Here is a 27,220-nt window from a genome sequence, read left to right as displayed (position 1 = left end):
AGAGCTGTGAAGTAACTTGCCTGAGGCCATACACTTAGGGTAAAGCGCAGGATGATTACAGACCCCTTACTCTTGTTCTTAACCACAGTCCTAGCCTGCCTCCTGCTGGTGAGTTTCCCTGTTTTCTCTGAGAAGTAGGGAGTGAAATATCTGCTGAGAATGAGTAGAAGAGAGACTGGGGCTTGAAAGTACCAAAGGTTTGGGGCAGCCACTTGAGGAACAAGAAAAGGCGCCAGCTGGTGTTAAGCTTAAAGCATGTGCAAGCAAGACGGAGGACCCAGTCGAAGCCAGAGTTCTTAGGGAGGTGATGCAGTCAGTTAGGACGTTGACTGATACTTTCCAGAAGTGCAGTAGCAGAAGGGAATAAAAACAGTTGTTTTGTTAATCCAAGAATAAGCTGAGACGTGACTGACCAAGGATCCCAATTGAGAAGGACATGAAACCAGAAAGAGCCTGGTAGAGGGGGAACAGGGACAGGAAGTCTTAAGTGGAAAAGCAGGCTTGGTGGTAATAAAGTAATGGAACATGTAGGTGGAAGGGGTATTATGGTTGGAGAGTTTCTATGTTGAAGCTTTCAGAGGTGGTGGTGTTAAAGTGTTCAGTTTTTTTTTTCTGGGTAACTAACAATCTCAAAGGACAAATGTTTGTTTTTCTTTCTTATGGGTCTGTGAGTTGGCAGGGGTTCCGCTGATTTCAACTGGACTGGTCTGGGTTGGTTGTGCTCCAGGCTGCAGGGCTCAGGCAGAAGGGACAGCAGCCATCAGAGGATGCTCTTCTCAGGGTGGGTCGCAGAAGCACAAGAGGCGAAGCCAAACACACAGGTGCACATAAGGCCTCTGTGCACATCACACTCACCCATATTACACTGGCCAAAAGGAGTCACATGACTAAGTTCCCAATGAGTGAAGTAGGGAAGTATATGCCATCCTCAAGGAAGCAGGGTGGATAAATATTTCTAAACAATACTCCAGTCACTCCATGTGAGTAAGGGGGTTTGTTCAGGGTACAGGGGACAGGGAGGGAAAGAATATTTGCATGCACGAGGTCAATAAAGCAAATGGTAACAAAACAAGGATAGTAGTCACCCAAACATTATGAAACAGAAAATATTAATATTCAGAAATCCTGAGCATGTGTCTTTTTAAATAGCACCTACTGTTCGAGTCTTGGGTTGTGCCTTGGTGTAAGAGGCTTTTTATGGAGCCTCATTGGTTGGGCTGGTGATCGTGTCCATGTGAGGGTCCAGGCTTTCTCAAGGACAGCAGAACTGGCTCAGAGCAACCAGTCTATCACCTAGGCAGGTAGAACAGAGAGCTCACGCCTTCCTTCATTAATCTACCCATCCAGTCAAAAGATATTTCTTGAATGGATGCTTCTAGGTACTGGATATACAATGATAAGCCAGACAGACATGGTTTCTGACATCTTAGAGCTTGTGGTTTAGAGAGGATATTTTTTTTTTTTTAAAGTTAAAAACAAACGGAGTGTGGTCAATGCTATGCAATTTAAAAAACAAACTAATGGTCAGATTCCTATCCGATCCTGTGTTGGTTCAGTGGTGCTTGTTCAATTCCATTATGCTTGTTCTGAAAGCCTCATTCCACACAGTGTATGTTACCACCACCATGAGCACTGACGGAGCATTTCTTATGGAGCACTGGGCTAGGCACCAGGGAATACAATGATTCTGCAATGAGTTTACAATCCATCCGTGAAAACAGTGCTTGACCATAAGAAAACATCAATATGATGTTATTAGTTTCTTATTACACTCACCTCATACTGGCACTAAACATACGTGCAGGGAATTCATAGGAAGAAGTAATTCATTCCACTCTTTGTTGAATGCCCGCCTGGTGCTGAGCACTATACCGCCCGCGTATGTTAAGGGTGGCCTGTGTATGGCTGGGACACGGCGCTGGAGCCCCATGGCAGTGTAAGCATTTTCCCACTAGATGGCGCCCAAGTGATCCTTTCGGACAACGTTATCCTGAAGGCGCTTCCTTCTGAGCGTCTCCGAAGAGCCTGGGCATTTTTTTTTTCCTGAGTACTACACAGAGCCTTAGAAGGAGGGAGGAGTGGCGGACAAGTGCCAGAAGGATCAGAGCTGTTTTATATGTGAATTAGAGTGCATCTGGCACTGAACAGATGCAGTAGCACCTTTATATGCACACTGTCCTTGACAATGTTTGTGTTACTAACCTAACTAATGACGACCTTAAAATTCATTATGCAATTGATTCATGCATAACCATTGGCAGGTTGTATTATCCAGGAGGATGAGCAAACGACCTGAGGCTATTGAGCCCAGGAGAGAACTCATTCACATCTTTCTGTCCAGGAAAGATTGGTTTAGTAATCTCAGAATATCCAGACTAGGAGCTAGTGGCACTTTATTGCCATTTTAAAAAAAGAGCTGTTCTTTCTACCTTTCCCTACTTTTTAATGTAAAAATTTCAGTTCTACAGAGAGTTGAAATAGCATACATCCACATGCTCCTTTCCAGGATTCGCCACTTTTTCTCATTCTCCAACATCTGGCTCTCTCTCTTTTTCTGCACTATAAGACTCATGAATTTTAATTTTTTTCCGTTTCATGGCATTATCATAATTTTTCTTTTGATGCTTAGATTGTCTCAGATTTGGCCCTTTAAGCTGGCTGCACCTCATTTCTCCTTGAGCACTTACTTGCATTCTACCCCTCACCCTCAAATGTTTTAAGTTCACCTTGATTTTCTATACCAGGTCTTGAAACGAGCCATTTCTCCATGCATCCTGGTTTCTTATAGTGGGAAATTGTATTTAGGAACTGCGATTTGGGTGCTGGCTATTAGAGGTGCTGATATCCAAAGTCGAAACTAAGGCTTCCTCTTAGGGTTTCTTAAACTCAAAAGTTGAGTTCTGAAGTGGAACCACTCTGCTGACTTCCACTGCTGACCACCAGACTGGTGTTGGTTGAGCTTGGCTGTAGGCTGAGTTCTTTGGCCATCAAAAAAGATAAGCAGCGAGATGGCCCAAGAGGGACCCAGAATGCCACACTTCTAGCTGGCACGGCAGTGATCCCAGCCTTTCAGGCCTTGAAGGATACTGGGCATGTGAGAGGATAGGAAAGCAGCCCCGATGAGAGGATTTATGGGGAGAGATTATAGGCCCTTAATACATTTATCTTCTTAGTCATATTTTGGACAGAGGCAGAGAAACAGAGGAACTGGCCATAAGCCATGCCCAAAAATGTTTGTAGGGCAAGAGTTATCAGAGAGGAAGAGGATTTGTGCAGGCTGATTCCTGAGCCATAAGCAGGAATGATTAAAAGCAAACTTAAGGGGAGTGGGGAAAAGGCTTACAAAGCTGTGTGTTACCAACTTTTGGGGCTGCGCTCCAGGGGAGTTGTGGAACCACCTAGGGTGGTGTCACTGAAAATTGCCTCATCTCGCTCCAGCCTTTTGTGTCCTGATGTTCCCAGAAGAAGAACAATGCCCAGGTTGATTCAAACTGGGGATGGTATTAGGTAGCAGTTAGCAGCCTGGGCTTGGATTTGAATCTGTATTCCTTTCCTGGCTTTGGGCAAAGTTACCCAATCTTTGTGAATCTCAGTTTCCTCATTTACAAAATTAGGATCCTCATAGTGGCCCTCAGAGTTTTTGTGAAGTTTAAGTGAAGAACTGTCTATAAATCCCTTAATATGGAGTCTGATATATAGTAAGTGCTCAATAAATGGTGGATGGAGTCTGATATATAGTAAGTGCTCAATAAATGGTGGATGGAGTCTGATATATAGTAAGTGCTCAATAACTGGTGGATGCTATTCTTTTAATCCAGAGCCATGAAATGAGCTCTGTTTCTTAGTTGTTGTTTTAGGGGGCAGGGGAAGAAATCCATATAGGCCAGAGAAGAAAGATAATAAAAGAGAAGTCTTTAAGGTTAAAGAATATACACTGGACACAAGGAGGTAGTCTTCACTAGACAAAGTATTGTATGGTAAATAGTATTTTATATTTTATGTGCTGAAGCTCTTTGACCCCAGAGAATTAATGTTTAAATCTTTGTAGAGGATTTTATGTTATTAAAGAACTCATCAGGCCGGGCGCGGTGGCTCAAGCCTGTAATCCCAGCACTTTGGGAGGCCGAGACGGGCGGATCACGAGGTCAGGAGATCGAGACCCTCCTGGCTAACACGGTGAAACCCCGTCTCTACTAAAAAATACAAAAAACTAGCCGGGCGAGGTGGCGGGCGCCTGTAGCCCCAGCTACTCGGGAGGCTGAGGCAGGAGAATGGCTTAAACCCGGGAGGCGGAGCTTGCGGTGAGCTGAGATCCGGCCACTGCACTCCAGCCTGGGCGACAGAGCGAGACTCTGTCTCAAAAAAAAAAAAAAAAAAAAAAAAGAACTCATCAATCATAGCTCAGCTTCTGGTGAAGGTATAGAAGGATGTGAAAGACCTTCCCTCCTGCTTAAACAGTAAGAAATCACTAGATTAAACCAAAGAAAATAACAATTTTCATTAAAGCCATAATATGTCTGTGAATATGAAATCTAAAAGAATTTAAACTCCAGAGGGATGAGTTCTTCCAGGGTGAACAAGAGATTTGGGATGCTTCATACTTGAAGGCAGCTGCTGAGGTTGGGTGCAGGGCAAGTGCAGGAAGGGGCCTAACAGAGGAGGAGGAGGGCCAGGAAAACTTTTGAATCTGTGGGCTGACTCCTTGAACTTAAATCTAGAGGAGACCCCAAGGCAAAGACAATCCTCTCCACCAAGTATTTTCTTAAATGGAATTTAGCTGTGCAAGCAGAGGCTGGAATGAGGCTACGAAGCAGGAGATCTTGGGATGTCGTCACCTTGCAGCTTCATAAGCCTGTGGTCTCAAAGTCTCACAGTCTCATGGGCTCACAGCTTCCCAGTCTTGTAGTCATGGGAGTGCAGGAAGCTGGGGGAAGGAGGAGATGAAAACCAAAGAGAGATTTCCTTAAGTTTATGGAGTTTGAATTTCAAGGCTCTTCTGGTGAGGTTATAGCTTCAGTCCTGCCCCAAATCAGCTTAACCCTTGATTGGGTCAAACTGATTCATCCCTCATCAGTTCTCCTGCCAACCTAATAGAGGAAAGGGCATTTCTAATCAAAGGAAACAATAGATCTCCTGTTGTGAAGAAGCAAGAAAATAAGATCTACATTCAAGAGAACACCCAGTCAAAAGAAATAGAGCATGGATGATGAAATGGAAATTTTCAAACAAGAAACTTTTACATAACTTTAAAATAAATACACTAAAAGATTGACAGGAAAAGATGAATATAATGGATGAAGACATGAAAAATTAACAAAATCAATGAGCAAAAATCACAAACATTCCTATATACCAACAATAGACAAGCAGAGAGCCAAATCATGAATGAACTCCCATTCACAATTGCTACAAAGAGAACAAAATACCTAGGAATACAGATAACAAGGGATATAAAGGACCTCTTCAAGGAGAACTACAAACCACTACTCAAGGAAATAAGAGAGGACACAAACACATGGAAAAACATTCCATCCTCATGGATAGGAAGAATCAATATTGTAAAAATGGCCATACTGCCCAAAGTAATTTATAGATCCAATGCTATTCCCATCAAACTACCATTGATGTTTTTTACAGATTTAGAAAAAAAAAATACTTTAAATGTCATATGGAACCAAAAAAGAACCCATATAGCCAAAAGAATCCTAAGCAAAAAGAATAAAGCTGGAGGCATCATGCTACCTGACCTCAAACTATACTACAAGGCTACAGTAATCAAAACAGCATGGTGCTGTTGCCAAAACAGACATATAGACCAATGGAACAGAACAGAGACCTTGGAAAGAACACCACACATCTACAATCATCTGATCTTCAACAGACCTGACAAAAACAAGCAATGAGGAAAGGATTCCCTGTTTAATAAATGGTTCTGGGAAAACTGGTCAGCCATATGCAGAAAACTGAAACTGGACCCCTTCCTTACACCTTAAAATTTAACTCAAGATGGATTAAAGGCTTAAATGTAAAGCCCAAAACTATAAAAACCCTAGAAGAAAACATAGGCAACACCATTCAGGACATAGGCATGGGCAAAGACTTAATGACGAAAATGCCAAAAGCAATTGCAACATAAGCTAAAATTGACAAATGGGACCTAATTAGACTAAAAAGCTTCTGCACAGCAAAAGAAACTATCATCAGAACAAACAGGCAACCTACAGAATGGGAGAACATTTTTGTAATCTACCCATCTGACAAAGGTCTGATATCCAGAATCTACGAGGAACTTAAACAAATTTACAAGAAAAAAACAAACCCATCAAAAAGTGGACAAAAGATATGAACAGGCACTTCTCAAAAGAAAACATTTATGGCCGGGCAAGGTGGCTCATGCCTGTAATACCAGCACTTTGGGAGGCTGAGGTGGTGGATCACTTGAGATCAGGAGTTTGTCACCAGCCTGGCCAACATGGTGAAACCCCATCTCTACTAAAAATACAGAAATTAGCTAGGCGTGGTGGTGTGCATCTGTACTCCCATCTACTTGGGAGGCTGATGCAGGAAAATCGTTTGAACCCAGGAGGTGGAGGTTGCAGCGAGCCGAGGTCATGCCACTGCACTCCAGCCTGGGCAACGGTGCAAGACTCTGTCTCAAAACAAACAAACAAACAGACAAATAAACAAAACAAGAAGATATTTATGCAGCCAACAAACATATAGAAAACTTAACATCACTATTATTAGAGAAATGCAAATTAGAAACACAATGAGATACTAGCTCATGCCAGTCAGAATGGCGGTTGTTAAAAAGTCAAGAAACGATAGATGTTGGTGAGGCTGTGGAGAAATAGGAAAGCTTTTGAACTGTTGGTGGGAATGTCAATTAGTTCAGCCATTGTGGAAGACAGTGTGGTGATTCCTCAAGGATCTAGAACCAGAAATACCATTTGACCCAGCAGTTCCTTTATTGGGTATATACCCAAAGGAATATGAATCTTTCTACTATAGAGACATATGGACACGTATGTTTATTGCAGCACTATGTACAATAGCAAAGATATGAAACCAACCCAAATGCCCATCAGTGATAGATTCGATAAAGAAAATGAGATACATAATACATCATGGAATACTATGTAGCCATAAAAAGGAATGAGATCGTGTCCTTTGCAGGGACCTGGATGAAGCTGGAAGGCATCATCCTTAGCAAACTAACACAGGAACAGAAAACCAAACACCACATGTTGTCACAATAAGTGGGAGCTCAACGATGAGAACACACGTCCACGGGGAGGGAAACAACACATACCAGGGCCTGTCTGAGGGTGGGGAGTGAGGGGAGGGAGAACATCAGGACAAATATCTAATGCATGCAGGGCTTAAAACCTAGATGATGGGTAGATAGGTGCAGCAAACCACCATGGCACACGTATTCCTATGTAACAAACCTGCACATTCTGCACATGCATCCTGAAATTTAAAGTAAAATAACAAAAAAAAAAAAAGAAAAAGAAATTCAGGAGAGATTTGGAAAGTATTTAAAAGAACAAAATGGAAACCCTAGCACTGAACAATACAATAAAAAAGAAACCAACTGGAAATCCTGGAACTGAAAAATGCATTATGTGAAATAAAACAAAAATTTATTGGAGGCGATTAACAGCCTATTGGTCAAAATAGAAGAAAGGATCAGGGAACTTAAAGACATATCAATAGAAATCAACCAAACTGAAGCAAGGGAAAAGAGACTGAAAGTATTTAGCAATCTTAACTCTTTGTGCTACCCTAGCCAGACTCTGTCCATTGAGTTCCATTAGCAGAGCTATTTCCATGTGAGTGTTTTATGATAACCCTGGCAACTTTGGGGGAAGAAAGACTTTCTGCAGCAAAGTGGTAGATGCTATTCTTTCTGGACAATCATTTTCTCAACTGAATGGACAGACCATTTGACACAGGGTGGTGGGGAGGGGCTTTAAAAATGGTTTGTTTGGACAGGAATAATTTTGAATTGGTTTTTTGGTCTAACCATTCATTCAGTTAGTAGCTATGGTAATTGAGCACTGACTTGATGGACATATAGGTGTAAACAGGACAGATGATATCCCTGCTCTCGTGGAACTGTGTCATGGGGGAGGCAGACAACTCAGTAAACAGTCATCATGGAGTCAGGTGGATTGGGGTTACAGGTCAACTCGCAGGCTGAGCTGAGGACCTGTCATTGTTCCTGATGAACACCTGGGCCCCTGAAAAAAGCCAACACTTAGTACTTACTATGAACCAGACATTGTTCGGAGTACCTTCCTGTACTGACTCATTTAATCCCCATTGCAACCCTTGTCACAGCAATGTGACAGACGAGGACACTCAGGCACAGAGGGATAAATAACTTTTCTGCTGTCATACAGCTTGTAAGTGGCAAAGCCAAGATGCAAATTCAGAAGCCAGCCCCAGAGCCCCTTCTTTTATCCTCTCCACGAAACCATCTCTTGATGTGGGAGGCCCTTGGGGTCTTCATCATCCAAGCCTTGGCTCTGCTATCACTGTCTGGGATGCTAAGCCTGATGAGTTTAGGATTCTAGTCAGTGATGAGATGAGGCTCTCATGAACCCTGGAGCAGTGGGTTAGAACCTGAGCTGTCCCCTGTGATTCCTGGACCAAAACAGTCAGTGCCTCAGATCCAGACAAGACTCGAGAAAAATAACAGTATTTGTTGCCACTTATTGAGCATTTTTATGTACCAGGTGCTGTGCTAAGTGCTTTACATACAATATCTCATTTAATCCCCAAGACGAGTGAGAAAAACACATTGTTGTAGGTACAAATATTCTCATTTCCAAATAAGAGACCTTGGCTCAGAAAATACAGTGGCCTTTTTTAGTCACACAACTAGTAAGTGGTCGAACTAAGATTTGGACCCTGGCTGGCATCACAGACTGTCATCTTTGAAGGAGAAGAGAAATGCAAATGCCTCTCTCTGAATTTTCTTTAAGTCCTCCTTTTCTTTCTAGGAGGAAACAGTAAAGAAAAACAAAACTCAACCACTTCTTAGAAGTGTGTGTGTCTCTCCCGCAATCCCCTTCCCTGCACCAAATGCTGAAGATAAGAAGACTTTTGAATGAGGCTAAGGGTGTTCATTTTTGTTGAGAGCCTTTTCCAGCTGTCTTACTGGTCTAGAAATTAATAAAGATTTCCTTTCAGTTCTGTAGAAGCAGGGTCTCTCCAACTGCCCCTTCTGTTTGGGAATGTAGTCATGGGGGAAGATTGGCGATGATGCCAGGATTTGAGAGCTCAGGGCACAGTTCAGCTTCACTGACAAATATCACTACACACACACAAACACACGCACACACCTATACCCCTCTTCTCCTGCAGTAAGACATTGTTAAGGAATCTGAGCACATCTTCCAGGCTCTTTGCTTGCTCTGGTCTTTCAGACTCAGGACCACCTGCTAGGTTGGCCAGTGATACTTCCTTGGCAGGGACACTCAGCTGTGTTCACTGTTCTGCCCTGGACAGAGAGGTGTAGTCAGGCTGCCCCTGCACCCAGGCTCGCCAGCTCTCCAAGTAGAGGCAAGAGTGGAGAGGGAATTTAAGGCGTTCCTTGATGTGGGGAGGGAGTGCAGCTCCCTCCTCCTCTTGCTGTTTCCCTAATATTCCTTCTTCCAAGCACATTTCCAAGAAGTGGCCCCTTTGTCTCTGGTTGTTTGGAAGTTGTTCCCCATCTTGGGGCCAACTCTGCCCTCCCCTTCAGAGTGAAAAGGAACCTCATTAAGAAGAATGGAGATGTTGCATGTGTTTAGAATCCTGGCTACTTCTGAAGGACAGCCCCTGAGCCTACAGGAACAGGTGGTCCAGCATTTTACACGGCCAGGGATCGGGCACCTGGTTGAGGATGGGAACTGAGCCCTCTAGAGACTGCAAGAGACCCTGGAGCTGGCCAAAGCCCAAATGGATGTGCCAAGGAAGCCTAAATGGAGATGAGCACTGCCTTCCCTTGGATTTGGGGAGGGGCCTGAGGCACAGCTGTCTGCTTCCAGCTTCCATATGGAGAAAAGAAACTGGGAGCAGGCTGGCAGCATTTGCTGCTGGTTCTAATTTGGGATCCCCAGCAGGAGGTTTGCTGAGGGAGCTGGGATTTAACACCTTGCAGGCTGGGAAGCTGCCCCTCCCTGAGGGCGGGGGCTGTGCAGGAAGGCTTGTTTTGTTGTCTCTCACACCCCACATATCACTTTCGTAGCCCAGCAGCAGATGGGTAGATGGGGGCGATGAGGAGTGTGAGGTGTGCAGGAAGAAGGAACGTGCATTATAAAAAGGGAGCGGGCAAAGATTCCATGTATCTCTCTTAGGGGTGGAAAAATTCTGCCGTTTCAAAATGGAGTGGGAGAGGACTGGGTCAGAATGCCCCAAAGACAGTTTAACATACCAGCAAAGACTCAGCGTTGATACTAGACAGATCCAAGGTCAAATCTCTGCTCTGCCACTCAATACAAACGGCTAACATTTACTAATTTTCCTGCTAAGAGTTTGCCATGCACAATTTGATTTAAGCCTTACAAAACCATATACAGTAGCTGCCACTTTTATTCACATTTGATTCAAGTTGACTGAGGTTCTGACAGAGGAAGTAACTTGCCCAAGGCTGCACAGCTAGGGAAAATAAAGCTGAGTTTCAAACTAAGGCCAGTCAGATTCTGCAGTCTCTATTCTTAACCACTGCTTTACCATTAGGACAATGATTTACAGTCTTCTAACTTCCTGGGATCTGAGTTTAGGGAAATCACTTAACTTCTCCATCTTTAGTGTTCCACATCTGAAAAACGGGGAGATGAATGTTGTTCTCTTTGGTTTTTTATGAAGATTAAATGAGAAAATGCAAAGCTTTAGTGCCTGGCCTATAATAATATCATCATCCATTTACTCAACAAATATGCATTGAGCACCTGTTATATGGCAGGTGCCGTTCTAGGTGTACAAGCTAGAAAAGATCCCAGCTCTATCAAAGGGAGTAAGCAAGTAAGCGGGATAATTTCAAATAAGCATGTGTATTATGAAGAAAACAAAACATAGTAATGATATTGACCATAGAATTAAGAGGGCCTATTTTAGCTGGATGGCAAGGAAGGCCTTTTGAAGAAGTGGCAGTTGAGCTTATTATTTTTATTATTATATCTTTTTAGGTGAAGTCTTGCTGTGTCACCCAGGCTAGAGTGCAGTGGTGCAATCATATAAGCTTAATTCTTACAGGAAAGAGATGCAGACGAAGAGGGGCCTTTTAGGTTTAGGAAACAGCAAGTACAAGGCGGGAGTGGGGCACAGAAAGCAGGCTGTGTCTGGGGCAGTGTGGACAAGCAGATGAGTGGTATGTGAGATTGGGAGGAGGGTTGGTTTAGGCAGCCAGCAAGGCAGGGCTACAAATGTCATAGGAAGGTGTTTACACAGTGGAGAACCTTTGGAAGGAGAACCTCTTTGAATCAAGAGGATAATGGAATCTGATTCATTTATTTAAAAGGTGGCTTTGGATGCTGGGTAGACAATAGAAGGTTAGGGGACAAGGGTGAATGGCAGGCGTATTAGTTTGTTTTCACGCTGCTACGTAGAAATACCTGAGACTGGGTAATTTATAAAGGAAAGAGGTTTAATTGACTCATAGTTCTGTGTGGCTGGGGAGGTCTCAGGAAACTTACAATCACAGCAGAAGGGGAAGCAAACACGTCCTTCTTCACATGGTAGCAGGAGAGAGAAGTGCCAAGTGAAGATGGAAAACCTCTTATAAAACCATCAAATCTCGTGAAAACTCACTCACTGTCACGAGAACAGCATGAGAGTAACCACTCACATGATTCAGTTACCTCCCACCAAGTCCCTCCTATGACATGTGGGGATTATGGGAACTATAAAGATGAGATTTGGGTAGGGGCACAGCCAGACCGTATCACCAGGAGGTCGAGGAGGAGATGAGATTACAAAGAGAGATGATGGAGGCTGGGACCAGACAGGAGCCCCAAGTGGAAACTAGTGGATGATGCTTCTCATCATTGGCACAGGGCAGCAGCAATAAAGATCTTAGTGAAGAGATAGATTGTATGACCTAGCAGTAGTTTTCACAAAAGTAAGAAGCCTCAGACCTCATAGCTTTGTCAAAAGTGGAATTTGGGCTCTTTTCCTAACACTAGAAATGTTACTACTGTCACCTTGCTATGGTGCAGTATCCACTGATAATATTTTTATTTTCAGTTATGAAATCTTATACTTTTGGGGAGTTATTGAATATAACTATGTATCCAGAGTTTAAGAAGGCAATCCGGATTTCTGTATAGAAATAGGAAAGGTACACTTTTTAAGTAAAGAGCTGGATAGTAAGTATTTTCATTTTATGGGGCCTACTGTCTCTTACTATAATTACTTAACTCTGTCATGATAGTCCAAAAACAGCCATAGGGAATACATAAATGAATGGGTGTCACTGTGTTTCAATAAAACTTTACTTACAAAAGCAGGCAGTCAGCTATATTTGGCCCAAGGATCATAGTGTGCCACCCCCAGGTAGAGAATATCATTTATTTCATTGTCCAAATAACTTTTCCATAGAACCACTTCAAGACATTTTCCCCAAACTTTTGGTTACACAAGTGCATCTGCTATACTTGTGCTTATCTTAACACTAGAAAACATGATCTAATTTAAAGACTGTTCAGTACAGTGGTTTTTAAATCTTAGGGATTCCTTGGAGGTAACCCAGCAGACTAGGTAAGGTTCGGGGTGGAGGGTTTTGGGCCCCTCCTTCTGTTTTAACCAGGAGCCCCTTTTTGATATATTTAGTTTTATTGGTGATCTTGATAGGAGTTTATTTGAACAAAAGGAGTTGGGAGCAAGAAAAAAATGAGAAAATAATCAATCCAGTCCAACTGGTTGGAAATCATCTCTCCTTTCCACTGTCATGCTTTAAAGAGGCATTTATTACATGACTGCTCATAGAATAAATTAGTGCCTTGATTTCCTCCCTGGATGGTGGAGGGAAGAGAGTAGAGCTGGGGAGTGGGTCTACTTTCTGAGCCTTTTAAGGTAGGGGCAGCAGGCTGGCATTTGCCAGGCCTGGAGAGGAAGGATGATAGGGTGGCTTAAACTTTACATTCAAACACAGCTAGGTTTGAGTCTTTGCTCTGTCACTTAGTGGCTAGACAAGTTATTTATTTAACTCTCTGATCTATCTGTTTTCCCAGCTGGAAAATTGTGAGGACAGCACTTCCCTTCCCAAGCTGTTGGGTGGATTAAATGAATTAATGTATGTAAATTGCCTGGCACGTTGCCAGCTGCTTGAGAAATATTAATTTCCTTCTTCCTTTTCCTTATACATCCTGTCCTCAGGGGTGTGACATGAGCTCAAAGTCTCTTTGAGACCTTCTCCAGTCTCTTTCCTATTGCCCTCCATTTTTATGTCCCAATCTTTTCTTCTTTTCTTAGGATGTGGCCAGGTTCTGCGAGCCCCAAAGGGTCAGATTTTGTTGGAAAGCTATCCCCTAAATTCTCACTGCGAATGGACCATTCATGCTAAACCTGGGTTTATCATCCAACTAAGGTAAGGAGCTGGGGCCAGAACTAAGGAGTCTGAGGTTTTAAGGACACAGCAATGAGATAGAAGGCTCTTGGTCACTGGAATCCTCTGGAGCCTTTATATATATTGGAGCCTTTCTCTTTACCATTCTGTGATTCTCTGGGATAAGGCCTGGCTGAAACTACAGCCAACTAAATGCTTGTCATCATTGCCTTAGAAGTGTAGGGCTCAGATGATTTTGACCCAAGGATAACACCAACAAAGCAAAATACTGAGAGCAATCTACCCATCCACAAATCTTCAACAGTGTTTCCTACTTACTCAGGACTGAGCTGGTTCCTATGGGAGGGATGTAAAGAAATAAAAGGCACAGGCCTAACTTTCAAAGAATTATACTTTAGATTGGGGCTGATGCTTGTCACAGCTCCTTTAATTGGAGCTTTCAGAAAAAAAGCAAACATCCCACAACAAATAAACTAATTCTCTCACCTGTGTGGAAGACGAGTCATTTCTTTTTATGGAGCTTTAGGGCCCTCACAAATGTTGTTTATGCCATAGTCCAAAGTATAGACCCTGTTTTACTGTAACTATTGATAAATGCTACACAAGGGACCTGTTTGGTGAGAGCTGTTCATGACTGCATCATTGTGCTGGAACAGTTCATGGCACACTATAGTTGCATGATAAATACTTGTTGCATGAATAAATGCCGAAAGAACTGCTTTCTGATTCCAGTGTATCTTCTCTCTCCTGAAAAACACCTCCCCTTTTCCTCACTCACCCCTAGAATGGCTAGGGTCATTGTTCACTTAGCTCTTCTCATTTTAACCCTGTGGTGACAGTGAGTGGATTTAAAATCCCTGATCCGCTAGGGCACAGGCTTTCACTAAGTATTTTCTGGGTGGATAAACGGACACAGAGGTTACCACATGCTACCTGGCTTCTTGAATGTCTCTCTGTCCTCCAGGAGGGGCAACATGGTACCCTGAATTAGAAAAATCCAGCAAAACAGGTCTCCTTCTCAATCTTCCTCTTCAAAACTAGCGCTTGACAGATTGTGTTTCTACTCCCTGAGGACCTGGGGTTGGGAATGAGTCTCATTAATTCCTAGAGGAAGGCTGGCTCAAGGAACAAGTGATGAACCACACTGTTCTGCCCAGTGGGCTCAAGGCTGAGTCTGCAGGGATGACAAAAGTAGGTGTTAAATGCTGCATGTTAATATTTCAGCAGCTTAGGGACCAAGAAAAATGGTCCCCTCTGGGCCTCTCAGGAGCGTCTCCAAAATCCAAGATGCAAAAGGAAATTCTAAAATAGCAAAACTGTGGAGGATTGAGAAGCATATTAGCTGCCCAGGAAAGGGCCTTAGGGAGGCATGGAAATGTGTGGATTTCTTTTCCTCAAGTTAAGTCTGGAGCACCTGGCCAGGGATGGTAATAATGATGGAAACACTTGGAAGTATAGACACAATGTTCAGCCCCAAAGCCCAGAAGGTGTCCCTGATACCCCTTTTCCTTCACCTACCACCAGACCACCACAAAATCTATTTTCTTACTTGAAAAATAGTCCATCCATAGCTCTCTGTCACCACTGTCACCATTCTGCTTCAAGCCACGCCCATCTCCCACTGGGATTCTGTCATGCCCTCCTAACTGGCTTCCTGGCTTCTACTCCTGCCAGCTCTGCCATCTCCTCTCTGCAGAGTGCCTGCAGGGAGCCTTTAAAATCTGCATTATCCCCTTGTTGAAACCTTTCAGTGGCTTCCTATAGACTTGGAATAAAAGCTAGTTTCCTTACCACACAAGATCGGTTGCAGGCTCCCCTCACTGGCCTCAGATCCTATCACTCTCCTCTTCATTCACCCACCTTGCAGCATCCCTGGCTTTCTTCCAGTTCCTCGAACATGCTAACCTCATCATTGCCCCAGGGCCTTTGCACTTATAGATTCCCCTGCCTGGACCACTCTGCCCCCATGACTTTCACATGGCTGGCTCTACTGCATCATTTAAACCTCTGCCCAGCTAGCACATCCTCAGAGGGGGCTTCTTTGACCACATTGCGTCAGAAACTTAAGACCTTAGTCACTTTTCATGCGCTTACCTGGTTAATTTGATTCGTAGCACTCAGCACTCTAAAATTACCTTGTTTTTTAGTCTCCTTGCTTATTATCTATCTTCTAACCCAGAATTAATCTCTGTGAGGGCTGGCACATGTCTAGTTGGTAGTTGGGACACTACAATGCTGACAGCACCTAGGACAGTGTCTGGGACAGAGCTGGCCTCCAGAAATATGTGTTCAGTAAGTGAACAAAAGGACAAATGAATGGATGAATGCAAATATAGTTGCAATGTCTCTTCAGCTTCAGGAAAAACTGTGGTTTCTGTCAGGTAGTAGCCTCTCCCTTACTCTGCAGACAAAGATATCAAGGCCAAGAGAAGAAGCTGATTCCTTAACACACACAGTGAGTGCGTGGTGGCATCTGGATAAGAAATCAGGTGTCCTCTTAGATGTTAGAGCAGGCTGTACAAAATGCAATTCATAGGACCTACACCGCAAAAGCACTGTGATCAACCCTTTGTGAAGTAAACACTGATGAAACTCGGTTATTGGATTTCTTTGTTATTAGTACCTTTTAGAACACTTAAAATCAATATACTCTTTGTCAGTATATTCCAGTGTTCCCTAATGCTGGTGTGTTGGGTTTTTACTGTAGTTGGCAGAAATATCCCTACTCCCAACATTTTAGGCAGCAGTTATGAGCCTTTCTATTTCTATTTTTTCTCCAGAGTGTGGAGAAGAAGATCCACATACACATTTTGTGAACTTGATACTCAGGTATTCCCTTGGAAATCCTGGAAAAATGCTTTTGCCTGTCTTGCCCTGGGATGTGGCTGCTGCTTTTCTTGTCTTTTGGACTCGGGGGCTTAATGTCATCTTCTGTGTTTCCAATCTGGTGTATCTCAATGCTTTCAAACCCAAGACCCCTTTTGGATAAGCATGGATGTATCAGGTTTCCTTAACCCCTGAAATTCTGACTTGGTGCTACTTTGTCTACTCTTTGGGTGAGAATTATCGTCGCCTAGAAGATAATTACCTTCTGATTCTTCCATCAAACAGAAGAGTGTGCAGAGGTTTTTTGTTGTTGTTGCTGTTGTTGTTGTTTTCCCCTTTATTTAGTCTTGCAAAACAATATGAGCTTTTTTTCATTCTCCAACTATAAAATTACAATAAAGTAACCATTCAGTCATATATTTGGCAATATCTGTAGCATCTCCATAGGCCAGGCACTGTGCTGGACACTGTGAAAACCGTGGAACGAGGCAGGTGTTCCTCCCTGCCTTCAAGTAACTTGCAGGCTAGTGGAGAAGACAGGGCACACATCCACACACAAAAAGCCAAGGAGGTAAATATAAGAAGTTAAAATGTATGTCTACATTATGAGAAAAAGAAGGGATCTTCTTTGGAAAGAGTGGTCAGGGAAGCCTCTTTGAGGAGAGAATATTTAAGCTTAGGCCTGAGGATAGGAAGGAACCAGCCACGCAGACTGGGAGGAAAAAGGGCCCTGGAAAAGTGACGAACACATGCAAAGACTCTCTGCATGGATTATGGCACCTTGCTCTACCTGGGCAAGCACTTGCATGTGCATATACATACAAACAGTGCACAAATACATACTTCTCCACTAAGAGAAATTCGCCAACCTCCGAGCACCATTTTCCTATCAGATCAGGCCAATGACACCATCTGTTCCTCAGGTCTGTTCCTCATCTGGCCTTGAATGTGCCCAGTGGTCTCAGGACTTCCAGGATCCATCTGCTTCCCTCTGTCACCCTGCCCACCCACAGGTTTGTCATGTTGAGCCTGGAGTTTGACTACATGTGCCAGTATGACTATGTTGAGGTTCGTGATGGAGACAACCGTGACGGCCAGATCATCAAACGTGTCTGTGGCAACGAGCGGCCGGCTCCTATCCAGAGCACGGGATCCTCACTCCACGTCCTCTTCCATTCCGATGGCTCCAAGAATTTCGATGGCTTCCATGCCATTTTTGAGGAGATCACAGGTAAAGGCCAATGAGACAAATGTGCACTTTGTGGCTTGCTCCAGACACATACCTCCTTTCTATGTCCCTTCCTTTCTTTGTCTCAGACTTATTCAAACCTAGCAGACTGTGTTCTCAGAAACAGCCTACACACTGAGAAAAAAGAAATAGCAAGGTATATTTCAGAAAAGTTTACCCAGAACCACAAGTAGGAATTATCTCCCTTATACAAATACAGTGGCTAAAGCACAGAGAGGCTGAATGACTTGTCCGAGGTCACACAGATATAGGGGCAGAACCAGGGATTTGTATCCAAGCTGTTCGGCTCTAGAGCTCACACAAGGGGACCTCTCATGGTTGAGAGCATTGGCTTTAGATCTCTGACAGATCAAGCTATGTGACCTTGGGTAAGTTCTTCTGCCCCTCTGGGCCTCTGTTTCCTAATGATAGTGAACATTGGGAATTATGATAGTGATAAGGGAGTAATAGTAGATCCTTCTCCATTAAGGAGGCTTTGAGAGACAGAACAAATGGAGAGCTTAACATAGTCTGGTACATAGTAAGAACTCAACAGCTGCCCAACCCTAGGCATACCCTTACCCTCTGCTTGCCATCTATAAAATAGGTATTAAAAGACTATAATGGTAAATGTCATTGACTTGATGAGTAACTCTAAGCCTGACTGTAACTCTTGCTGTGATCATATTAGGAAGTAGGATTTGACCAAACTGAACAAAATGCTCAATCCTAAGCAATCATCCCACTCTCATCATTCTGAGATCAGATTGCATCAGGTTTTACAAAATAAACACACGCTTGAAGTTTGATTAAAAAAAAACTGAATTAAAAAAGAGCTTGTAATGGTATTCTGATCATTAAGGTTTCCTTATTCATAGGGTATGACATGAAAGTCTCAGGAAAGAAGGTGGGTGGCTAAATAATCAGTGTTTCTTCAGTCCTGTCTGTTCAGCAAGGCCAGGAGACCCTGCTCCCCTGTCTACCCCTCTTTTAGTATGCTGCCTACAGGAAGCCTCGGCGGGTGCTCTTTCCAGTCTCTGTGCCTGCCCCCTGTGGAGCTGTGCAGGGCCTGGGAGTTCTGAGGCCTTGCTGCTGTGGTGTGATCAGCCTGTGGCTGAATCCTCATCTCTTGGTGACACCCTGCAGGTATAGGCTGAGCAAGGTCCCAAGTGAGATGCATCTGTGGGGGCTTAGGACAGTCAGCAAACCAGGTAGGGGCAGCAGTGACTGGCCGGTCTGTGACTCTGGGACTGAGGGACGGTCAGGAGAATGTCTTCCTCCTCTGAAATGACCTCCTCAACCTCCCTTGGAGAACTTTGGCAATACTGGCCTGCGTTTTATCAATGCTGTCAAATAATACCACTTCCCATTTTTCAAACATCCCTGTTTGTTCACTTGCCCTCAAGATATTTCCTCTGGCTAAAGTCACCTGTCTGCAACCTACATATCAAAATCCATCCTTCACAGTCCCTACTACATTCTTTCTCCTCTCCTAAATCTTTTCTCTTGCTCCAACAAGCTATGACTTTGCCCTCTTTTGAATGTCTTGTAGCATTGCCTCTTCTTTCTTCATAATACACTAACTATATACTTCAAGTCATAGTTGTTTTATACTTTTCTTCAAGTAGCTTTAATCTGGTAAATAGGATGTCCTGTTCATCTTTGTATTTCTCCCATGCCTTCCACAGAGCAAGTACTCAAGATAGATTTGTTGAACTGAGCCAAGGAATATACTTCTACATTGGGATAAATGAATGTAGGTTTGATGGATAACACACAGATGAGTGTTTCTCAAAATATTTTCTGTAGAAAAATAGTCCCCAGGATGCCTTGTAAAATGCATGCTTTGAGGTCAAATGAGCTTGAAATTCACAATGTGTATTAGGAAACGCACAATGTATACTAGGGCATTGAACTGAGAAGTTCTGCAGTAAAGAATCTGGCTAGTTAGCATTGAAAGTAAGCAACATTTCCCTAACATATTTGAGCTTAGAACCCTCAGTAAAACACATCAACATCTCAAGGGAATAATGATTACAGAATATAAGTTTGGAAATTATTGAATACACCTTCAACAGTGTCATAAAGATTGTCTTCCAGTTGTATTGCCCCAGTACCCAGGATGCTGAGCTTTTATTTGAAAAAAGATGGTCTTCAGCTACCCAGAGATATCTCCGTCCACTGAAATCCCTATGAGAGAGATACAAGCATGGCTCTGCTTTCATCAGTTTAATGTTGTTGTTTGCATTGCCTTGTGGTCTTCAGAATATAGGAGTATTAAGCATACTTCTGGGGCCCTCAAAAACATCAAATAATATCACCAACATTTGATATTTAATGAGTATCTATTTTAGGCATTTTCAAATAATCATAACATGAATTCAGTAAAGGGAATAAAAAACATTGCAAGAAGACTTTAATAAGCAAGTAAAAGACTTTGGTCAAGACTCTGGGCCGGAAGACATCAACTCAATGCACAGTGGCACTGAGGAATGCCTTTTCTCTTACAGCATGCTCCTCATCCCCTTGTTTCCATGACGGCACGTGCGTCCTTGACAAGGCTGGATCTTACAAGTGTGCCTGCTTGGCAGGCTATACTGGGCAGCACTGTGAAAATCGTGAGTATGCTTCCTAAGTGTGAGTTAAGGCGTCAGATGGGGCTGGTATGGAAGGATTTTAAGAGCTTGCAGGGCCTACTCTTTCTTGATGTCTAGGCTGGTCTGTCCAAGATGGCACACAGTGTGGACACTCCCAGTGAGTGGTTCTCAGAAGGGCAGAGCTGCTTCTGAGTCAGGTTGTCTGCAACTTCTTAGGTTTGTCCATTGGCATTTCCAACCCTCACTTGCTGCAAATATCTCTGAGAAAGATACAATGGCCTCCAGTAATATTCAGAGCTCAAAAACACTGAAAAAAGGTCAACAAACTTCCCTGTGGCTCAGTCTGTATCCCTGTCCATTCTAAGATCTGTATTTTAGATTTATACTCCAGGCACCATTCACAGACTCCAGTGTGAGTTATTGCACATCTTGAAGCCTTGCAATGAGGGGGTAGATATTTAGGGTGACCATCAGCTCCAGTTTCTCAGGGATAATCTCAGTCTATACATTTTGCTGAGCAAAATTATTGGTAGCATACTCTTTCAGGGGCAAAGTGTCGTGAATTGGATGACAAACTATATGGTCATGTTTTAACACATGTCATATATAAGGTCTTGGTTACCAGACTGAAAACAGGTGTCACAGATGGAAGCCGTCAGCATGGAATGAGATGTGCATAAGGACAAGAATTTGGGGGAGAGCAAAGGAGGACAGAAAGTGTCCTAGGTAGGTTTCCCCAAAGCAGATTGTGAGTTGAGAATGTGTACACAAGGGAAGTGTTAAGGACAGGCTCCCTGGAGAAGCTGATAGAGGAGTGGGAAGCTGGCCTGGGAAGGGAAGGAGGACAAGTAGGGGTGCGATTTCAGGCAAAATACCAACCTCAGTGTTAACCTGTCATGAGATCTGGAATGTACATTACTCTTTAGAGTAATGTTCTAGCTTTAAGGCAAGGGATCTGGGCTTTCATATCCCCACAGCAATCAGTCATTGGGTACAGGCTGCCCTGGGGGACTGGAGGACATAAACCGTGGGCACACTTGGCTTTCTATGCATGTGGGCAAAGTGGTTCCAGTAGCTCCTGAGCAGCTCCCTGAAAGAGAGTCACAGATACAGTCCATTGGAAGTAAAATACCATAGGATGGGGAGGGGAAAAGGGCCCACAGAAACACTGAAAATAGACCCGAGAGCAGAGCACCAACAGTGTCTACTACAGTCGCTTCTAACTAGCATGCACAGGTGCTCTGTTGGTCATCTAACAGCCTGGTCTGGCAGTATTCTCTAAAGTTTGTGTATGTTTTGAATTAATTTTCACTAATGTTTTCTTACAAACAATGCAGATGGAAACCATGGTTTCAATAGTGGGTCCCTGTGTGTACCACTGATTTCTACTAAAAGCATCCTTGCCCTGGTTTGGCACAGCTGACTTGAGTGTGACTATGCTAGAGACGTAGAAAATGATGTTCTGCTTCATGGTTCTTGCCTCATTTGAGCCTGCCATGTTGCATGCAAGGCAGAGCAGGGAAATGTTGCATTCTCTTGGCTTCAAGAATTTGTATGTAGAGTGATTCTAGTTTCTTGACAATGGCAAATCCTGAGCTTCACTCTTCGGATTCAGAGGAGGAAACAAAAAGAGGAAAGCTTAATTTCTTGACGAACGAACTACACAATCCTTTGATAAAGAAAAGTAGAATTGGAAAGAAGTAAAATATCACCAAATAAAGCCAAAATGCCTTTAAGAAGCTGAGTCAAATTAGGAAAGAAAAATAAATTGGTCCAAAACTTATGATTAAAATATTCATGGGTAGCTTGTGAGTCAAAACAGATTTCTCAGCATTGTTATTCCATCAAGAAAAAAGAAACATAATGAAAAAAGAATGTAAAATATATCACCATGAGCTGATTCATAATTTAATCACAAACTGTCTCAAATTACTTTAAAACATCAGCATAGATGGGCAGGAAAATTCTCCCTTGCTGGTTTTCAAAATATTGTTCAAAAGCCATAATTCCCTTAGTACCATGTAGTTATAGCTAGGTGAAGGTGTTACCGATGGATATCTGATATGTCATTTACTGGCACCGATATGGGGGGACTAAATGTTTTTTGTTTGTCTGTTTTCTATAAGATGCAGGTTCGTTTTTCCTTCTAGGAAATTTGGCACGAGTTTCAACTAACTCACTGGGGACACGTCACAAAAAGTGGCTATGGCAGTTTACGTTATAATTTCTGAGTCAACCTTTGTTAGCAATTTTTCCAGAGCAGTCTATCAGTTAGAAAAGCAAAAAAGAGTGAAAAAATTTATTTTCTTGTTTTCCTCATGAGGATACCAACAAATTAAAAAAATGCTGGCGGGAATTATTTTGAAATTAGGAAGAAACCCAAGCATCTGGGATTCCCCAAACTCTTAAGTGCCCAAATTAGACTAGGCTCTTTTTTAAAAAAATAGCTTTAAAATCAGTATTAGTGACCAAAATCAATATTAATGAGAATTCTTTCATTTATGCAGTGCCACATCTGACGAGGGGAAACCATTTCTTAGGTACTGCTTTAATGATCTCTTCAAGTCTTTGTGGAAAGGTAGATGCTCGGTTTTGCGGACGAGTGATTTGAAGCAGAGAATGCAAGACACTGGTCCCCATCAAGTTCAAAACCAGAGGCCATAATTTCACGTTTCCCATTTAGTTCACAATCTCTCAGACACGACACTTGCTGTATGTTTTGGTGAGACTCCAGATGCTTGACTGATGAACTCTGATTACCATTATGTCCCATTAGCGAGTCCTCTTAAAGGACTTCCCTTCCCAGGTAGAGCTCATCTGTTTCTCTTTTCCAAATAGAATTCCGATGTGCAATCTCTTGATAGAAGCTATTCTCTTTATTTTCCTTATGTATGTATATGTCTGTGAGTGGAATGGAATAGAAGTAGATTTTTTACTTAATTGCAGAAATATATGTCAAAAAAATCAAACAGTACAGAGGTATATAGAATAAAAAGAGAACATTGTTTTTTCCTGCACAATCCTGGTTCCCAGTGGAAGCATTGTAAGAAACTTGGGGGATATTCTTCTAGACTTTTTTTCCTATGGTATGCAAACCTAAGTGGTCTATGTGTCTTTATTTTAAACGAGTGGTTCTCAACGAGGGGTGATTTTGCTCTCCATCTCTACCCGCAGGGGACATTTGGCAATGTCTGGAAACAGTGTTGGTTGTGATAATTGTAGGAGTGAGGTGGTGTGCTGCTGGCATCTAGTGGGTAGAGGCCAGGGATGCTGCTAAACATCCTACAACGCACAGGACAGGCCCCACAACAGTTATCTGGCTCAAAGATCAGTAGTGCCAAGGTTGAAAAACCTTGTTTTAAACACAAGTGGATTAAGTATTCATACAATTTTTCAATTTATTTTCAGTCCCCATGTTACAGATATTTTTTCGAGATCTGTCCATGTTGTTATACTGATTTGAAAAAATGATTGCTGAGTATTCATTGTATGGCTGAATGTATTAATATAATTATATATTCATCCAAGTCCTTAAGATGGACTTGATATTGCTTTTAGTATTTTGCTATTATGAAGAGCACTGCAAGGAATATCCTTACATTTATTTGTTCGCTCATACGTAGAAATATTTTTGTAAGATAAATTCTTAGATGCTGAACTGTTCATTCAAAGGGTACACATATTTTGATTTTGAGAGCTACTATGGTCACTAAAAGGTTTTGGCAATTTAGAAGAGGAACCATTCATTATCAACACCTGTCCTCAAAATAAGACTTGGGACCTGCATTGCAGAAACTAGGATCTATCCTTGTCAAGCTGGAAATGAATTTATTTTCAAAGGAATTCCATTGGTCTGGGGAGAAATTTCTCCTTCAGACTTTTGTGGGATAGGTTAAAGAATGCAAAATAATCAGCTAGATTTGGCCTACTACCAGCGGTCAAGAAGGTGTGAGAGCCCCGATGGGACAGTCTTCAAGGTCTGCTACCCCAGGCCTCACCTGCCCTAGATTGCTTCCGAAGGAGGAAAAACTTCCCCTGGTGCCTGGGTGACCTCCTCGGAAGCATAACAGGGGGAACAGCCCCCTCCTCTGCCTTGAGGCCAAGCTAGCCTCCTGCCAACACCGTCAGCAACCTCCAGCCTCCCTGGGCCACCGTGTAGGAAACTGGGGCCCCTTCTTCCCTCTGAAGTTTCCTGTTTCTTTGTATGGAACACAACGACAAAATGGGTCCTCGAGTAAATGGTCAGAATCTTGTTTTGAAAAAGTGGAGAGCAAGGGATTCATCGTCCTGCTCTAATTTCCATGTTGCCTTTGTTCCCCCGGCCCAGTTGACGGGCCGGGACTTCCCCCTGCATCCTAATGAAGGACGATGAAACGGGCTAACTCTTGGGGCACAATGCTCACACTGCAGGCTCTGACGCGCCTTGGAGCAAAACAAATCGGCCTCCACCAATTAAAGAAAAATGGTGAATCTGGATTCATTTGGGTTTTGGAGTCTCAGAAAGTTCCCACTGGCCTGTCCCAAGGCCTGGGAAGAAAAGAGCTCAGGCTGAGAGGCACACTTTATGCTTTAGCTTCAAAGGGGAGACCCGCACTTCTCATCAGAATAAACAATTAGGAACTTTGGGATGTTCACAAAAACATGAAGCCGAACCAGTGAGAATGTACTGAGACCTCTAGTGGGTAAACTATCATCTCTCCCATCAGGGACAGATACATATACTGCAGTCTAGGTGGAATTATTGCAAAGTATTTTGAAATCTCTGAGGGTGAGGCATTTAAAAATGGAATTATTTACTTCCTTTTTCACAGTTCTAAGACCTCTCTTATCCTTAATACACAGAAGACAGGTGCATCTTTGTCCATCATGAGATGGTACACCCCAAGGTGAAGAATCACCTTAGAATCTGTGGCCAGAAAAACCTTGGTTTGACACTAAGTCTTCAATTAACTAGTCAGGTGGTCTTGAGCGAGTCATTTAGCTCCTATGAGCCTCAGTTTCCCCATTTATAATCTCCAGAAAAATAATACCAAATTCCTCTTAGGGTGTTTGTAGGGAGGGGATGAGATGATCCACATAAGGCACTGAGTTGAGTAATAGGAGCCATCCCACTGTTTCTGATTCCACATTACAGCCATTTAAAAGTATGGCAGAAAGTAAGGGATTCCCTGGATAAGGGATTAGGGCAACAACACTAGTTTCTACAATCTAGACAATTATGACATAACTTTCTCAAAGTCCCAGGATTTAAGAAAACTCTTCTAAGACTTTCTGAGTTTCCTTTGCAAACCTCCCGAAGCCATTGCTGAACACTAAATATTGCCACCACTGCACCAACGAACAGGCAAGAAAGATCTGGTTTTAAAAGGACAAGTAGGTGTTGCCAGTGTCATTGTTGTAAAGAAATACTGGATCCCAGGAAAAGACACCCACATTAGGCATGTTGAATGCTGAGACTTTGTACCCTGGACAGCCTCGGGAGGGGGCTGTTAGAAATGACAAATAGAGTAATGTTGGGGAGAAACCAGATTCGGACACTCCAGAGCAGGTTGCTCAAAGCATCATATTATCTGGCCAGCCACGCTTTTTCTCATGGGGTTTTATTAGTCACTTATTTAGTGTGGTCTGTGTCAGTCCCCTGCTGGTCATTTTGGAGACAAGACTTCAGAGTAACATTTTGGTATTTTGTTAAAGGGGCAGGGAGAAAAACAAAGGAGCAATCTGTCTTGAGAGGGTATGAAGGGCATAGGGCTAATTCCATGGAGAACAGTCCCAAGGAATCCGTGGCTATTACCCATATGCTCTTGATAGCCCAGAGCCTTTGCAGACTTTAGGAGCCCAGAAAGACCATTAGCTAGCGGGCCACTGTCTTCTTACACATTACCTGGGTCTCTCCTCTATTCACCTCCCTAATATGAAATGAATCTGTAATGTCCTCCTTGGTGTATTCAGAGGGATGCCATCCCGTTCGGATTTAGATCCAAAAAACAAAAGCTGTCACTGAACATAGTAGAAGCTGCCCTTTTATAGTTACCAAGGTGTGTGTGTGTGGGGGGGGGGGGGGGGGTGTATGTGTGGTTGTTTTTTTTTTTTTAATTTTGCTGAAAAGTTTTCTTTTCATTTAGATCAATCCTTGTTAGATGATCTTGGGTCTACCTAGCCCGAGTGACATCTTAGTATGAACTCTCCTGGGCTCCATGAGCCTTGTGGCTTCTTGACCAAAACATTGCTATGTCTCATGCAGGGCAAGAGGCTTGGGGATTGTGACATAAGGGGTGTATTTTGCTACTCAGGAATTATTTCAGCATGGACAGCATTCTAGCCAAATACCAAGACTAGAGCCAAATACCAAGGTGAGGCCATCTAAACAATGCATCAAGACTACCTCCAAGAGTTGGGAACAGAGCACCCATCAGTGTTGAAAGGGCCAGACCCACCATTGCTTTGCTAAGGCTTTGCTTGCACCTGTCTGATTCTTGTCAAGGCCCTTTTGGCTTTTTCTTTGGCAGATGAGGTCACTGAGATAGGACTTAATGTGGGAGGCAGATTGTATTTGGGTTCTGGGTTAAGAGCTATTTCATTAGAACTGGGATGGACTCTGTACCTACTGAGGGTTGAAAGAGAAGGGTACAAACAGCGAGAGCACAGCACAATTAACTTCTCTTGGAAACAAGCATCCCTGACATTATGGGATCCAAGACAGACACCAGCCTGTTGGCAATGGTTATAGAGCCCCACTTTTCCATAAAGGCATCTGCCTTGTGGGATATTTGCCACCTGTCCCTCCCCTTGTGGGACATTAACTACATGTCCCTCTTCCTGTGTCAGAAAATGAAAGCTTCCCTTTTGCAAAATGCAAGGTACTCTTGTTGATATCCATGTACTAAAGTAATAGTCATTATTCTGTCTGTCGTTAATATAGGCCAGGCTCTAGGCTTTATGTGACGTGGTCCATTTATTTGTCTCAATGTTCCCATGTAGTAGATACTTTGATCATTTACACTTTACAAA

The 27,220-nt window shown here is 43.0% G+C and overlaps 1 protein-coding gene across 3 annotated transcripts in view; it reads left to right on the top strand.

Moving 5' to 3' along the window:
- Window positions 1-27,220, top strand: part of PAMR1 (peptidase domain containing associated with muscle regeneration 1) — a 99,583-nt gene that overhangs the window by 44,250 nt on the left and 28,113 nt on the right. For all 3 annotated transcript variants that reach the window (XM_017849744.1, XM_017849743.1, XM_017849745.1), the window contains exons 4-6: window positions 13,465-13,579; window positions 17,398-17,615; window positions 20,123-20,230. In XM_017849744.1, coding sequence (XP_017705233.1) covers window positions 13,465-13,579; window positions 17,398-17,615; window positions 20,123-20,230 — 441 coding nt within the window. The remainder of the gene's footprint in view (window positions 1-13,464; window positions 13,580-17,397; window positions 17,616-20,122; window positions 20,231-27,220) is intronic.

This window comes from Rhinopithecus bieti, unplaced genomic scaffold (assembly GCF_001698545.2).
Source record: "Rhinopithecus bieti isolate Rb0 unplaced genomic scaffold, ASM169854v2 scaffold_32083, whole genome shotgun sequence".
NCBI classification, from domain to species: domain Eukaryota; kingdom Metazoa; phylum Chordata; class Mammalia; order Primates; family Cercopithecidae; genus Rhinopithecus; species Rhinopithecus bieti.
The sequence above is the reverse complement of the archived record's forward strand: the minus strand, read 5'-3'. Positions and strand labels throughout refer to the sequence as shown.